The sequence below is a fragment of the Meriones unguiculatus genome, chromosome 3, assembly GCF_030254825.1.
Source record: "Meriones unguiculatus strain TT.TT164.6M chromosome 3, Bangor_MerUng_6.1, whole genome shotgun sequence".
NCBI classification, from domain to species: Eukaryota; Metazoa; Chordata; class Mammalia; order Rodentia; family Muridae; genus Meriones; species Meriones unguiculatus.
In genome coordinates this window covers 68182908-68199692 of record NC_083351.1, presented here as the reverse complement: position 1 = coordinate 68199692, position 16785 = coordinate 68182908, and the positions used below count along the sequence as shown (strand labels likewise).

The following is a 16785-nucleotide window of genomic DNA, read 5'->3' as shown; positions in this document are numbered from 1 at the left end:
AGCTATCTTTAGTTGATAACCTTCGTCTTCTCTAAGGGTGACTCAGGAGAGAAACAAAGTACTCGCAAGAGTAGGCTGCATGCCCAGCAGCAGACAGCAACAGAAAGTGAACTCAATAGCCTTTTGGAGTTTCCTTGTCAAATAATGCCTTGGCTTTCTTTAAATTTTACTTTGACTTTTATATGTATGTATGTATGTATGTGTTACCCTACAGCTCTTGAGTATAGATTATAGGTTCTGATGGTTTTATGGGATCCTTGAATGCGTGAGCAAGTGTGAGTCTTCAGCTATATCTCTTCCTTGGGCCTTTTCTTGGGTTCTTCCTTCTCTTTGTTTTGTCATATTCCAATTTGTTTGGTTTTGCTTTATCATTTATATTCTATTCTATTCTACTATATTATATTACATTATATTATTATCTCTTTTTTATATGTCTTTTTTCCCTAAGGAGAGACAGAAAGAGAAGGGAGCTGACTTGGGGGGGGGGATGTGGGGAGGCATTAGGAGTAGAGTGAGGAGAAAACATATTCAGAATAAATTTGAAAAATGGAAAAATGTATTTTCAATAAAACAATTAATGCAAAAACACGCCTGCATTATGAAGCCCTTCTGTGGGTGAGAAAAGGGAAAGGATTTTAGGCTATGACCCAGATGAGGGAGCATCTTTCACAGGTGAGGGTTAGTAAAGGCGTTAAATGTAATCCAGAACTATTCAGCTCAAGAGAATGGTATTCAGCATTCATATCAGATCCTGCTTACACTGATCTTTGCAATGGAACAAATATCAAAGGTGAATGGAACATGGTGGAGGAGGGAGTGGGGACAGCATGGCCTTAGTCAGTGAGAAAAGAATATAGAATTGTCCAGTGTCATCTTGTGCTCTGCCTTAGAAACAAGGTGTATGGTGAGGGCTCTTGGCTCTGTGTGAGATCCTGCAAAGGCCAGGGTCTCTCATAAAGGCCTAGGGACACACAACCCGATTTCATACGGGAGCATGCTGGTGAGCAAAGTGTGAAAGAATGTTTGTGATGAAGGGTGACGGCCTAGCTTCAGCTCTAGTGACATGAGCAGGAAGTGTCACTCAGGGAGGAGTGTGTGCTCACCTCATCGTTTCTCCCCCTTTTGACACCAGGGAGCATATATCAATTCAACAGGAGAATGGAAGACCTTGCCAGCCCCTCTTGAGCACATCAATCTTCATGTCCGAGGGGGCTACATCCTGCCATGGCAACGACCTGCCCTGAACACTCACTTAAGGTGAGTGAAGAGAGTGTGTTTCTGCTTCACACCTCTGAGCTTATTCTCTTGTCATGAGAGTCAGCTATCTTTTCATAATCTGTCTTAAGACCAAAAGCCATTTTATTGTGCTTACTTTTCTTTACTTTGTGTATTTTGCCTATTCTTTCTAACAGATTTATATTGTGTGTGTGTGTATCTGTGTGTGTGTCTGTGTGTGTATGCTTGTGTGTTTGTGATCTTGGATTTTCCACTGTCTCTACCCTATGTGTTCTTGACAGAGAACCCTGCTGGACTTGAGAGAGTTTCCTCCTAATCTCCTTACTCACTCTAGTTCTGAGGATCCATTGATAATGAGGTGGCCAGCATCATTGGATTTCTCAGGGCTGTAGTCGTTTTCACATTGTGATTCTCATGACTTGATAAAGCACAGTACTAGGAGGTCTCCCTCAGTACTCCCTCCCTGAATTGGCCTGATAACCTATCTGTAGTTGTCTGCCCTTGCCCCTTACATCTCTGCTCTAGGTCTGGGTTCCATATACTATGCTCCCACAAGCCCACTTTCCTGTTTCCTAGCAATAATGAGCATGCTTTCACTATTTGTAGTTGTATTCGTACTTCTTATTTGCAGTCGGATTTCAACAACACAAACTCAAGTCTCTCTCACTTTTCCTGAGCCCCTGACTTTTGCTCATCTTTGCTTACATGAATAAAATCTGTCTCTGCAGAAGATAGATTATTAGATTACTAGCGTCCTCATAGGCTTCAAAGTTTAATCCTCGTAGGTTTCAATGGACAGGATCTTTTTGTGGGGACTTAAACCTACCTTTTCTGTTGAACCTCCTTCAGCAACTTAGTATTTTAAGTTATAAAGTTTTATGAGAACATGACTAAAATCATTACCCTTTTCCTCCTCCCTTCCCCTCTCTCTGTCAAATAAGCAGTTTCAGATCACTTTCCCCCCTGATACCAAATTTCCCCTTTAAAATGTAAAACATTGTTCCTTCCTAGCTTAAAGTCTGAACCTCTTAAAAAATACAATATTCACATCCATCAAAATGTGATAGATTCTAAGTTGACTTTGGCACCTCTTTCTTTTCCAATATGGTACTAATAGAGGTGGCTTCCAATGGCTCATTTGTGTTACTGCACTTGAGCTTATGCTTCTGTCAAACATGGCCTAAGGACCAGAGTGTGGAACATGTGGGCATGGCAACTGCTTTACCAGTGATGGGTCTCAGCACATCCCTAGTCCATTTGCCTCCATTTTTCTAGTAACTCATTTCTTATCATTGCCACATATAAATTTAAGTTTCAAATCACTGATATTCAAATCACTGGAATAGGGTTTCTTAAATGCCTTGGATGGTAACAGCGATGTCTATGATGTTTCTTCCTCTCCTAATAACCGTATTTTTAATAGAGTTGGGATTTTATGGTAACTATGTCACTGGTTCAGATGTTCTGAGGCTTACATGATTGCAACTTTCATAAATGTTAAAAATATTTTATCTAGGAGTCATGTGTGACTGACTAGTATCATTTTCAATGGAAATTTGATGCAAATGTTTGTCAAAATTCTTTTTAAAAATATTTTTATTTTATTTTTTATTATTAGTTATATTTTATTAACTCTATATCCCAGGTGTATCCCACTCCCTCATTCCCTCCCAGACCCTCCTTCGATCCCTCAGCTCCTTGCCCCTTTCCAAGTCCACTGATTGGGGAGGACCTCCTCCCCTTTCATCTGACCCTGTTTTATCAGGTAACTTCAGGACTGGCTGCAAAGTCCTCCTCTGTGGCCTAGCTGGACTGCTCCTCCCTTGGGGGTTGGGGAGATCAAAGAGCCAGCCATTGAGTTCCTGTCAGAAATAGTCCCTGTTCCCTGTACTATGGGAAACCAATTGGTTACTGAGCTACCTCGGGTTATATCCAAGCAAAGGTTCTAGGCTATATCCATACATGGTCCTTGGTGAGCCCTAAGGATTTGTGTGTTGTGCAAATCTTGTTCCCCACAGCCGGAAGAACCCTCTTGGTCTTATCATTGCCCTGGATGAGAACAAAGAAGCAAGAGGAGAGCTGTTCTGGGATGATGGGCAAACAATGGGTGAGTAGGATGAGAGGGTGTGGCCATGGCAAAGCTGCCACACCCTCTGTGTCTGCTGGCTACTAAGCTGTGGGCAAAATCTCACCAGACACCCTAGTAGCAGCATCCCAGAGAAAACATGCTTCTGTTTGTACTAGGCAGAGGCCATGATACATGAACTACAGATGGAGGGAGTCTATAACACCACACCTCAATTTTTGTGTCAGCTTGACTTTTATTTTTTAAGAGACTCTTTAAGTCATTGTTTCATGACTGGGGCTTAAGTTCTGATCTGAAATGTAAATCATCCCTAAATCCTGGGAGATAAATATTGGTGGTGAGTACACACATTCCTAGTGTCTATGTATAAAGCAGTGCTTTAATACACATTGGTGGGTTTGAAGTATTGATCTAGTGGCCCTAGCTATGGGATGAGAATTCCCATGGAACACCAGCTGTGGAGACATTTGCAGAGATCTACACTCAGTTATGGTAGCAAGGAGAAGGCAAAACAGTGGCTTGGACGTGTGTAGTTTGTTCGTAATTTTGTCATTCTCAAGATACAGTTTTACAAATCTTGGTTTTATTTGAAAATAATAAAGTGACAAAGTGTGAACATAATGTATTCAAAACAACAATCATATACTGATTACCATCGATATGATCAGTAACGAAGACATCCAGTTTCAACATGATGTGCCTTAGGCTCATTCAGGGTCACATGTTGCAGGATATCTATGTTCTCACTTTCTGAAGACTCCAAGGTGTTTAATGTTCTACCATTTCTTTCCCACCATCTACTCATGGACATCTAGGTGCTGTCCACATCTTCACTACCGTAAATTGTACTTAAGACTGAAAGTTAAGCACTGAGCATAAATAATTCCTCTGGGAAAATATTCTTTGTCATTGATCTTCAAAGACAAAGTCAATGATACGTACTACACAAACCTTGAAGTCTTCTATAAGTGAAAGGAAAGAAAGTTGGTTGGCAAAGCCAGCTTACAAAATAGGAGAAAGAGCAAATTGGTTATTTGAGATAAGAATCAATCTGAAGTGAAAGAAAAACTCTTAAAATTGACAGCAATGGAATGCACAATGTGATTTTAAAGTAGGAAAATATCGCAATAAATGTTTTTTTCAGAGAATGCACACACACATTGTCAGCAGGTACATAAGAAAATGCTGAACACTAGCAATAAGTTCAGATTTAAATGAAACATTATGATGATTACTTCTTTTAGCATGAGCAGTATGAAAAAACTAATTGTAACAAGTGTTTGTGCAGCTGCAGAATTCCAGAGGACCAGTGACATCCTTGGTGGATATACAAGTTGATCTAACCATTGTAAAAAAAAAAATGCCATTTCTAAATCACATATGTGTGTCTATGAAATGAGCTTGCTAAAGAGAATCTGAGCTCTAGGTTCATTAGGGCAATATTGCCACTCGGCAAGAAATGCAAGTAACTTGTGTGCTCTGACTGGTGAATGAATGAAGAGGTGGTATTACTGAATTTAGTGGAATGTTAATCTGTCATAAAAGACATATGCCTTTGATTTTCCAGATCAACAACTGTCAGTTTTAAGGAGAGGAGATAAATTTGACCTTCTGTGTTATCCAGGCTGGTCTGACTCATCTCTCTTTTGTTTTCAGATCTCACAACCAATAATGTTCTGTGTAAATTTTCAGTCACACCAGTAAGTAAAATGTTTTCAGGAATCTGAAGGGTGGACTTTTATGTGACTATTAGCACCTATTGTCCTGTGTGTGTGTGTGTGTGTGTGTCTACATTTGATGTAATGGCTGTGGGTGCTACATTCCCGTTTGACTTAATTTTCCGTAAATTTATCACCTGTGCTATCAAAACAAGGCAGTAATATTCCTAAATGAAAGCAAGAAATATTGCTGAGTAGAGTTGTTTCATGCAGCCAGTGTCTTTACATACATATGTAAATGTCTGCATGTCTTTCTTTCCTCTCCTAACCATCTAAGAAGGCTCCAGGCTTTCCTAGCAGCTGAGCATCTGGTCTAGGGTGTGGCATTTGAGGTTGTCAGATCATTCATTTGTGCATAATTATGCTTTGGTATATTTCAGAACCGCCTGGATGTGAGCAATTTAGGATCAACCTACATGGACCATGATAATTTAGCATTTCAGGAGATTAAAATTTTTGGAACACAGGCACTTTTCAATGTTAGAGTGAAGCAAAATGGTGTCACAAGTCAGATGTCTCCTCAAGTCACTTATGATCCCAGCATGAAGGTAAGGCTCCATTTTGTTGAGGCTTTTCAAATTGGCATTATGGTCATTTTTTTTTTTTTTATTTTTATGTCAGAGTCACTGAGGTTCTTAAAGTATGGCAGCACCTCTAGGGCCCAGTGGAAAGATCAGACTAGAGGGAAATATGATGACATTTGGGAGACAGTCTAAGCTGGAATGAGTCAAGGAGTTGCTGGGGCAAAGGTGAAAGGGCAGATGTTTTAGTTTTGTTTTCTTCACACTGACTCATTTTGTCTCCCAGCCGTTCTTCTCTCTTACTACCTTTTTTATCATACACACACACATAATTGCACATAATATATGAATGTCATCTATATGTGACTTATTTGTGTGTCTTTTATATATGTAAACACACATGCACATGCACATGAACAGCACAGATAGGGAAATGGTGTCAAAGTCAGACAAATGCAGATCTGAGAGCTAATGGCCAGTGCTGGGGCCTCATGAATTGATTTTTCTGAAGTTTGTTTTGTCTTAATATTTAACTGTTGAGACACTTTCTCCTCCAGTTTCTTCAGTATTAGCACTCTCACTCCAACACACATATTCACTTGATGACATATTTAAGACAAAGAATTTGAAGATTTTACACACATGATTATTTTGTATTAGATGATAACAAAATAATTCTACATTGGACAGTGAAACAACCCTCTCCACCAGACAGAATTGTGTTGCATTCTTCCATATCTTATGATAAGGAGCAATCTTCCCTCAGTAATCTTGAGAGCACGTAGGGGAGCTGCTGGATTGGAATATATGATGGAGTTGCCAAATTCTGGGAAAATAAGTCATTTTATCCTTCTAGTGTAATGGCACATTATCACATGTCAAGTTTGGTCTTTATAGCGTGTATTCAGGATACAGACACCGTGACTAAATTAGTGTATGATTGGCTTCATATTTGCTGCTGTCCAAAGCTTAGTGAAATTTCTAAGCATAGCTTCCTGTGCAGGGTGGGAGATGGACCTCTGAAGATTATGTGTCAGGTCATAACATTTCCTTCCATACCTAACACCTATCCAAGGTCATCTGTGTAAATCTTGAAACATTCTGATATCCCACTTATCAAATTATATATTCAACATTTTCTTTCCTTTTTAATGAGATTCACTACTTTAATATGATAAGAAATCCCCCAAAGGTAGCCACCATTTTGTCCTTCTGTTGGAATTGGAAAGTGGAAGATTTGCCCACATACACATAGTAGCTGTAGGTCGTAAGGACTGAAATACTTTCCTCTCTCATGATTGCAAGTGCCCTATCTAGGAGGAATAAAAGGAAAAACAAAATGCCTGAAGGAGGGAGAAAGAGACAGTTGCGCAGGTGCTGTTGGTGAACTTGATGCTAACTTTTGAAAGTCACAGCTGCAACATATAGATTAAAATGTAGTTAGCATCTTAGTGCTTTGCCATTCTGAAATGAAGTACTACAGAAGGACATGTGTTGTATGTAGAAGAACACAGGAAGTATGATCCACAATTGCACATACTTGGCATAAAAGGAAAGTAAACCCACTCATGTTGAGAGACCAGAATAAGCCAGTCCAAGAATATCCTCATGTTATCGCCGTGACAATCCTGTGTCTGTAGCATCTGTAACATTCAGTTTTAAGAGAAGATTAGTTTATTCCAGAGAAAATATGTGGTCAGATTTTTGGGCATCTTAGGTGCTTAGGTGTTATGGACCTAGCACTTTACTTAGGTGCTAAACTGCCAGGGTCATACCAATTTAATTTTCAAAATGTGTTGCAATGGTTCTTGAACCAAGGCCTTGTTAGGAATGGTGGTGGAGAGTTGGAACTGGAAAGATTATGTATCATATGAGGAAAAGAGTGAAAGAATAATGAAAGTTCTTAAAATGCCCCGTAAAATTGAAAAGGTTAAAGAAAAGTCATATATTAAAAAATAAATAAAATGTTGAATATTTAATTTGATAAGTAGGATATCAAAATGTTTCAAGATTTATGCAGATGACCTCAGATAAATGTTAGTATGAAAGGAAATATGATGACTTTTTCCCCCAACTCTCCATTTTTACAGTTGATTAAATTGAGATTCAATAAGTTTATTCAGTTTGTCTGAGATCACATAGAAATGTGGGAATGGGAGTTGCCTCAGTTTCTTTTCTTGTTGCTTTGATGAAATGCACTGACAAGAGCAACTGGAGGAGGAAACACTTATTCTGGCACACGGTCTAAAGGTATACCATGGCAAGAAGATCAAGGTGTCAGGAGCTTGAAGCATCTGCTTACATCACACCCACAATCAGAAAGCATGGAGCCATGAATGAATACTGCTGCCCAGTCCAGGACACCACTCACAGAGGGCAGATATGCCCTCCTCCATCGATGCATCAAAGATACTCTCCCACAAGCATGTGCAGAGACCCATTTTCTAGGTGATTCCAGTGTGTGTGAGGATAACAACACTAACCCTCCCAGGAACCTGGGACCATGACTGACACTGCATGTTCTCTGTGTGCCCCACAGACAGGAACTGCTGTGGGGGAGTGCCCCACAGAAAAGCTAAGAAGAAAAGCTCAATTCTAGAAGAGCGGAGGAGAAGTTTGAGACAAAGGAAATAGAGACAGATAGATCAGAAAAGGAATGACAAGGAACGGTCACAACTGTTATTTGTCCCAATTCTTACCCATGGTGATGAGGAAGGCTGATGGTGCAGTGGAGTGACATTGGCCGGTCCCTGCTGAGCGCATGGAACACACAGCTCTCTTCCCTTAAGGCAGTCACATCCCTTGTGTTGTTGAGACTCTGTTCTCACTTCTACTTAATTTTCCAAAGAGATTTCAGACTGTGGAAGGGCTGTTTCTAATGGTGAGTTTCTTGTGCACTGTCCACCACTGCAGGTTGCAATTATTACAGGTATCCATCTTCTCCTGAGTGAATCCTACACTGTGGAGTGGGATGACAGCTTAAGAGAGGAGGACAAGATAGACTGCTATCCAGATCAGCATGGAGCTTCTGAAGCTAGCTGCACTGCCCGGGGCTGTGTCTGGGAGGTAATGTAGCTGAAGACACTTGTGTGCACTAACACTTTTAAATGTCTCATGGGCCTAGCATATCGCTATAGTTTCATATGCACTGAAATTCTTAGGGAGAAAGGACTTCTTAAGAGATCTGGTGACAATTAGAGCATAACTGTATATAAGACTGGGATATTTCTAAAAAGTACATTTCTGCAAGGCCAACTTGTAAAATCTATCACATATAAAATCACACACAATTTTCTTCATTTAAATTGTCTTTCTTAACTCTTTTTATTGTATAAGTTCATATTCCTGCTGATAAAGTATATTGACTTTCTTTTCAGGAATCCAGCTCTTCTGGGGTCCCTCTCTGCTACTTTGTCAATGAGCTGTACTCAGTCAGCAATGTACAGAGTCACTTGCACGAGGCCACAGCCAACCTCTCCTTGAAAGCTTCACCCTATAGCAATGCCTTTCCCTCCACACCTGTGAATCAACTTGTACTGAGAGTGACCTACCATAAGAATGAAATGCTGCAGTTTAAGGTAACCACAGGGTGTGCATTCTGGTGTGGACAAGGCCTTTCCAGTCCTGTTCCTCTTTGCTAGCCAAGGCTACAGAAGGCTAAACGGAGTGTTGTGTTTAATTTTCTGCAGTAGAATAGAGTGTATGTTAACCTTATTCAGAGAGAAGTGAGACTCTTATCATATTATAGAATACCAGAATTTAATGGTTTCCTCTGGCCTAGATCTATGATCCCAACCACAGTCGGTATGAAGTCCCAGTGCCTTTGAACATCTCCAGTGCTCCATCCAGCACCCCCGAGGGCCGTCTCTATGATGTCCTCATCAAGAAGAATCCATTTGGAATTGAAATTCGCCGGAAGAGCACAGGCACTGTAATGTAAGTGGTTCCTGGTCTGACTCTGAGTTACTGCTCTCCTAAACATGTCTCACTAGGCTCATTGTCAAGGCAGATAGCCTGGCTATATCTAACAAGCATTTCAGAGCTTCCTTTCTAGATGTTATTGTGTAGATGCTTGTTGGATGCACCTGTTCTCAGATGTATCTGTTCTCAACAGTCAAAGATCGTCTGTGTTACAACGCATACAGGAAGCTAATATGTCTGTAACCATGTTGTATGGGAAAAGTGGCAGAGTGACCAGGTTCTAGGGAGGACACTGCTTCTGATGCTATGGTCTGAGTCTGAGTTTTTCTCTATCTAAGGCAGAGTTGTCATTTGAAATAGAACCTTGAAAAGGAAGAGCCCAATATGGGGAGATAAAGCAGGGGTGGCAAGTGGGTTTGGGAAGATGAACAGCAGTAGAGGCTGGGTAGGACATCACTGAGGAATATGAACTGTGACAGGATGGGGGAGTCTCTTCAGTCACAGTCCTGGATGCTTGCAGAAAGGGGGTTCCTCAAGAAGCAGGAAAGCCTGGGCAGATGTGAGTGGCAGTAGTTGAGGTGGTGAGAATGTCTTGGATTTCCTGTTGTGGAGAGGGTGCTGAGACAGGCAGGGATGGAAAGAGGATGAGTGAGGGATGGCCATTGTTTGAGGGATGATCTGGTATGAGGAGCATGCAGAGCTCTGTTGTCCTCAGGAAGGCAGCTGCTTTAAGACACCAGGCAGATAGTTTTCTCTTGTCCATGTCCCTTCTCGCTCTGCAGCTGGGACTCCCAGCTCCTAGGTTTCACCTTCAATGACATGTTCATCCGCATCTCCACCCGCCTGCCCTCCACATACATCTATGGCTTTGGGGAAACTGAGCACACGACCTTCAAGATAGACCTGAACTGGCACACGTGGGGCATGTTTTCCAGGGATGAGCCCCCGGGGGTAAGGACAGAGTGCTTGTGGTCTGTGTTCTCTCCCTCCACCCATGCTGTGTCTTGTGCTTCTCCTTTCCAGACTCCACTTGACCCTCACCTTCTCCCTTTAGGCAAATGGACATATTTTAAGCTCCTCCTTTTCATTTCTGTTCTTTTCAGTGGGTGAGGTGGTTGAAACAGTCTTTCTTTGTGTATCCTTGGCTGTCCCGGACTCACTTTGTAGACCAGGCTGGCCTCAAACTCACAAAGAGCCACCTGTCTCTCCCTCCCTGAGTGCTGGTATTACAGCCACGGTGTCTCACTTTCTCCCCTGTTCTTAACAGAAAAAGCTGCCTCAACTTAGCAATCAAATTCTGTTGAATTCCTCTCCCAAGCATGCAGTCTCCTAACCTCTTTTTCCTCCATGACCCTCAGTACAAGAAGAATTCCTACGGTGTCCACCCTTACTACATGGGGCTAGAGGAGGATGGCAACGCCCATGGAGTCCTCCTGATGAACAGCAATGCCATGGGTAGGATGACACCTGTGTCCTCTTACTGTATGCCAGTCATTCTTGAATTGCTCTAGAATGTTTTTGACTTGCCTATGTCTGAAGTAAAAAATAACATCTTTGGTGGATGGCTTTTTATTTGCTTAGCCTAAATTTGATTCCACACATTTATGATTGCTGCATTTACTAAACTTTTATTTGACAACAATTATATAAGAAGGCATAGAAAAACCCTAAGTCCTGAGGTTCCCCAATTCCTGAATGTCAGCCTGAGGAAACTGGCTATATAGCATGAATTACTGCAAAGGTTCGGGGCTAGAACACTGCCTCTAGCAGAATGAGGATGAGAATATTTTTAAAGTACATAAGAAAGGGGCAGAAAATCAAGTTCACGTAATACATGCTGTAACTGCTAGTGAAATGAACAAAACTTAATAACAGAATAAGTAGCATTGTATCAGTGGAATTTTGCTAGTTTGACAATAATGTTTCTTTGTGGAAGCCATGGGAGGCCAACACTGAGACTTTAGTGCTAGTTTGATATTTCTTGTGAGATTTGACTATTATGATATAGAAGTTTGGATAATTTAAAATGTCATATATTTTAACTTCTATATTTTATATTTATAGATTTATATTTTATAGCTTCTGATAAGGCCCATTAAAGCGATGGGATCCTGTGGGTTCTTTCTCTGTCAGGTCTAAAGTGGAGGTGAGAGAAATAGAGCGTTCAAGCCTAATGCTTAACCTGAAGGCTTTAATCACTGTTGACACTTTTCTGTGTTTTCAGATGTGACTTTCCAGCCCATGCCTGCTCTGACATACCGCACCACAGGGGGAATTTTGGATTTTTATGTGTTTTTGGGGCCAACTCCTGAGCTTGTCACTCAACAGTACACAGAGGTGGGAAGTTTATTTGATTGTCATTTATTCATGTTAGCACACCTTCTGCTCTCAATCATTTCTTCATTAGTGTAATTCTCACATGGTAATTACAAACATTGGTTTTATCAGAAACAAGTGTATTGTAAAAAAGGGAGCAGTGCATGCCTTCTGACAACATTTCATATATAGTTTCTCTCATCACTGCAGCATTGCAGGCATATTTGTAGTACCAGCAGTGGTGGTGAGTTGGGGAATTGGGGGGACATGACGGTAGTGCTAGGAATGAGAGTGTTGGTAATAGAGTTAGTGCTGTTGGTGGAAATCTTTTTTGGGGTGGTGGCAGTATGGAGGTGCTCGTTGTATTGATGATTGTGGTAGTGCTTGTAATGTAACTGATGGTAGTGGGTCAAAAATGTCATCAGTGATGGTGATGGTGAAACTGGATAGGGTCATGATGATCATGGAGCAATGCTGATGACTTGCTAGTGACAGTGTCGGGGTGGATATGATAATGTTATCTATTGTGGTACCCAGAGCCAAAGTTTGTGTAACTATTACTGCATCAGTTGGCTGCTAGACATTAGATCACTTCACAGATGTCAACATGTTCATTCATCATGAAAACACTATGAGGCAGAAACTCCTCTTATGCTATTTACAAGTCATAACTGTCCTTGTGTTCACAGAGCTGCTGGAACTAGCTACTCTTTGCTAATGTAGGCATTTTACCTCTAGGGTCTGTGTTCATAACCACGGCGTTATACTTCATTTTTAAGTTAGGATGAAGCAAGATTGTTCAGAATTCCTAGAAAATAACCTCTGGGCCTGGATGGTTTTCTCAAGCTGTTACCGTGTGAGAGGGGTTTGTGTCTCCCTAGTTTCCTTCTAGAGTACAATTTGTCATCTAGTTTGGACTGGTCAAATAACCTTCTTCTTCTAGCTTCTCCTTGGAAGTACTAACACTTCCTGCCTGATTTTCTAGTTGATTGGTCGTCCTGTGATGGTACCTTACTGGTCTCTGGGATTCCAGCTGTGTCGCTATGGATATGAGAATGATGCTGAGATCGCCAGCTTGTACGATGAGATGGTGGCTAAGCAGATCCCCTATGTACGTACATGTCCTGGTGTCATGGTGTGCTAGCTCTTCAACCTCAGAGCTAACCAAATGTGTGTGCAAATTTGTTAGATTTCTTAAAGTAGTTCTGCTAGTGTGTAAAGTGCTTGATTAATCATATTGAGCCTGTTCTTACTATGGTGGAGGTGGTAACCTTGGGCCTGAGGACATCTTCATTGGAGACTCAGACTAGCAGAGGGGAGCTAGTGTTGGTTCAAGGAAATTAGGCTTAAAGTTGTTTTCATAAGAATAAAATGTTTCTTTTTTTTAAAATTCTTTATTAATTATACTTTATTCAGTTTGTATCCCCCTGTGGTTCCCTCCCTCCTCTCGTCCCAGTTCCTCCCTTTCTCCACCCTCCCCTGGTCTGAGCACAGGGGTCTTTCCTTTGACTGATACTCCAACCAAGGACCATGCATGGAGGTAATCTAAGACCCCTGCACAGATGTAGCCCATGGTGGTTCAGTATCCAAGTGGGTTCCATTGTAATGGGAACAGGGACTGTCTCTGACATGAACTGATTGGCCTGCTCTTTAATTACCTCTCCCTCGGGGGGAAGCAGCATTACCAGGCCACAGAAGAAGACAACTCAGCCACTCCTGATGAGACCTAATTGACTAGGATCAGAAGGAAGGAAAAGACCTCCCCTATCAATAAAATATTTCTTAAATAGTAGTTTTCTTAACTAAAAAAAAAAAACAAAAAAATGAATCCAGATTGAAAACAATAAACTCAAATTAGTCAAACCATTGTAGAGAGTTCTTCTGCATCCAAGTACTCTTAGGCCCTACAGGGCAGTCCTAATAAATGTAGGATCCTGGGTTTCATTTTGAAAGAAAACATGAGCGGAGCCAATGTCCCTCACTTGAGAGCAAGAGGCTTATAAATAAGACTGATCTAAGGAACTCTTTTCGTATTTATTCAATTTTATCTAGAAATTGCTTCATCCTTTGTGTTATTTTCATTAAAGCAAAATAGATAATTAAATACATCATCTTTATAAGAAAATTATGTCTGATTTCCCTCAGTATTTCTTTTTTCCAGTTATTGTATGTTTTTTCTCTGTGTTACATTGACTTATAGCAGACTTACTGTCCATATTCTATTAGCTCATAGGGAACAGTTCATATGAACAAGAACCACTGATTTCAGAGGCAGCCAGCTGGGGGAGGTCACTATGGCCACTCCCTACAGCATCAGTTTCAATTTCAAAGCACATTTTAAAATAGTGTTTTTACTTGTGTTTAAAAAAGTCCTTCCAGACGAGAGTTATCATTCATCTTACTCTGTTTTTTTTTTTTTTTATGTTGGATTATATATAATTTGGGTGTTGGGTAAAGTCACCTGAGAAAAAGAAAACAGAAAATATCCCAGAACCCAAACCCATAACATGACATAGGTAGGATGGAAAGAGGACATTGTCCTCTGAAGCCTGGACTTGCCCAGCAGCAGCCACTGCTTCCCTTTGTCATCCCCAGGATGTGCAGTACTCAGACATCGACTACATGGAGAGGCAGCTGGACTTCACGCTCAGCCCCAAGTTCTCTGGGTTACCAGCCCTGATCAACCGCATGAAGGTCGATGGGATGCGAGTCATCCTCATTCTGGTTAGTCCTCCTGTGGCTGTGTAGGCTGGGGGTGGGACACTGGATGGGCTTGTGTGTGGATGGCCTTAGACTATCTGTTCTTTCCTGTTCTTACAGAGAAATACAGGTGTGATCAATACAAATGTAATTCTGGGTGTCAAGAAACCTTACAGTGCAAATTGAAACGGGGAACTTGCCTTTTTTCTATCCACCCTCATTTGATCTCAACTTTCCCACCTACTTTGTGCCCTGATTGCAGGACCCAGCCATTTCTGGCAATGAGACACAGCCCTATCCTGCCTTCACCCGGGGTGTGGAGGATGACGTCTTCATCAGATATCCCAATAACGGAGACATTGTCTGGGGAAAGGTATGCACTGGGTGGTCATTCAATGTCCTCAGCCTGGGCCAGAAACCCTGATGATGTGTATGTATATTTGGTTTTCACCTATTCCATTTGGTCTTTGAGGTTTTGGTTTTCATTTTAGAGCCAATGTTTATTGACAATAGTTAAGAGCTTCATGGAATCCACTTTTCTGTAGAACAATCCTTAATGAAAGCTCAAGTCCTAGGACTAGGGATTAAAGTTTTCTAGGAAATTCTGTCTATGGCATATTGTCTGAGGCATGTCTACTGATCTTTCTTTTTTTGTCCCCACAGGTCTGGCCTGATTACCCTAATATCACTGTGGACCCCTCTCTAGACTGGGATAGTCAAGTGGAGGTAAAAGGCACTCTTAATTTTTTGAGATAATGTCAGGATTACCTGGAAAGGGAAGCCATACCCAAAGTTTTAGAAGTTCCCAGAAGTGATACTGGACATGCTGAAAAGATACACTTGTGACAGGTGTCCTTCCCGTCATTCATCTGCTGATGACCTCACACATACATTTTCTTCCTATTTACATTTCATCTCCAATTGTGATGTCAGTATTACTGTTTTTAAGGTCTAAGACTCAGAGAATGTATGTTACATGTCCTTGGTTATTGACGACATAATGTTGGTTTTAAGTGCAAAGCTCTCAGAATCCAATGGTCCAAGGACTTTGAACTGGGAGATAGCTCTAAGAAGGTTTTCTTTTCTCTGAATTGGGGCTCTTATTGTTGAGGTTGCTTTTTCTGTGGATATCATTTTAAAATAGTTTTCAATCTTTGTGTTTATCAATTAGACATTTTTTTCTATGTATATTTTTCTCCTATGAACAGGTTCCCCATCTTTATATTTATAAATCCTGCCTCTGACTCCCTTTCTGCTATAGATCTCAGTGCTGTTTTTACCTCTTTATTCTGGCACCGTATCATATAAATTTGCTTTTTCCTGGGAACACGTTCTGCTTTCTCAATGAGCCAGGTATACTAGGCTTCCCTTTTCAGATCTATAATCCATAAGTTTGGACAGCATTGTCGACCCTGATCGCTAGTCCTCTGATAACCTGTGAGCAGTGCTGACAGTAGAATGGCTGTAAATAGCGTGTGACATGAGTATGTAATGATCAGCGAGCACAAAGCTCTAATCCCGGGAATTCTTCACCAAGATTCTCATGTCTCAAAACTGCTACTTTGATGTCTCATAAAATATTAAGACCATCCTAAGTTACTCTTGGAACATAGAGTAATCAGAAGCAACATGTATTTTGCAAGATCAGTTTCATGAGTCTGGGGAGGAAGAGCTAGTTACTGGTGTGCAGGTCTGCCATTGCTGAGACAAGAATGGAACAAACAGAACAGCTAAGAAGACTGTGGACAGGAGGCTTGTGACCCTGAGGCTCAAACATTTAATGCTGAAGTATAGAATTAGACCCAGGAAATACCTCTTAGGACTATGCAGTGGACTGAGGTAAGCAATCATAGGCCCGGCATATGGTGGACTCATGGCATTAGAAATTGAAGACCCAGCATATGGAGGGCAGTTGTAATCCAGCAAGAGTTGATAATAAAAAGAATAGGCAGAGCTTGGTCTTTGGACCATGGTAGGGCATTTGTTTTAGTGCACCAGTGAGGATCATCAAAACTGTACATGGTGAGGTTAATAAAACACAGACAGCGTAATTTCCCAGGTGTATCCTATCAGGGATTCCATTTTGGCTTATCACAGCTGATAACTCTCATTTATTTCTATTACTCATCCTCTCCCCTTCCACAGTAAGTACCTCACCATCTGAGTTTGGTCTCCTGTTTGTTAGGTAAAGATCCCTTTGTCTAGCATCCATTTTCTCACAAAAAGACACAGCAGAAGGCCCCTCATCTAGATCCCCAGCATAATTGAATCTTGTTCTACCTTCTTT

The 16785-nt window shown here is 41.1% G+C and overlaps 1 protein-coding gene across 4 annotated transcripts in view; it reads left to right on the top strand.

Annotated features, from left to right (window-relative positions):
• Positions 1 to 16785, top strand: part of Mgam (maltase-glucoamylase) — a 132705-nt gene that overhangs the window by 97267 nt on the left and 18653 nt on the right. For 3 of the 4 annotated variants that reach the window (XM_060380124.1, XM_060380125.1, XM_060380126.1), the window contains 14 exons: positions 1133 to 1257; positions 3255 to 3343; positions 4979 to 5022; positions 5421 to 5588; positions 8475 to 8627; positions 8939 to 9139; positions 9343 to 9497; positions 10265 to 10433; positions 10841 to 10937; positions 11707 to 11819; positions 12784 to 12909; positions 14394 to 14522; positions 14761 to 14871; positions 15162 to 15224. In XM_060380124.1, coding sequence (XP_060236107.1) covers positions 1133 to 1257; positions 3255 to 3343; positions 4979 to 5022; positions 5421 to 5588; positions 8475 to 8627; positions 8939 to 9139; positions 9343 to 9497; positions 10265 to 10433; positions 10841 to 10937; positions 11707 to 11819; positions 12784 to 12909; positions 14394 to 14522; positions 14761 to 14871; positions 15162 to 15224 — 1743 coding nt within the window. The remainder of the gene's footprint in view (positions 1 to 1132; positions 1258 to 3254; positions 3344 to 4978; positions 5023 to 5420; positions 5589 to 8474; positions 8628 to 8938; positions 9140 to 9342; positions 9498 to 10264; positions 10434 to 10840; positions 10938 to 11706; positions 11820 to 12783; positions 12910 to 14393; positions 14523 to 14760; positions 14872 to 15161; positions 15225 to 16785) is intronic. The other variant, XM_060380128.1, reaches the window with a different exon arrangement.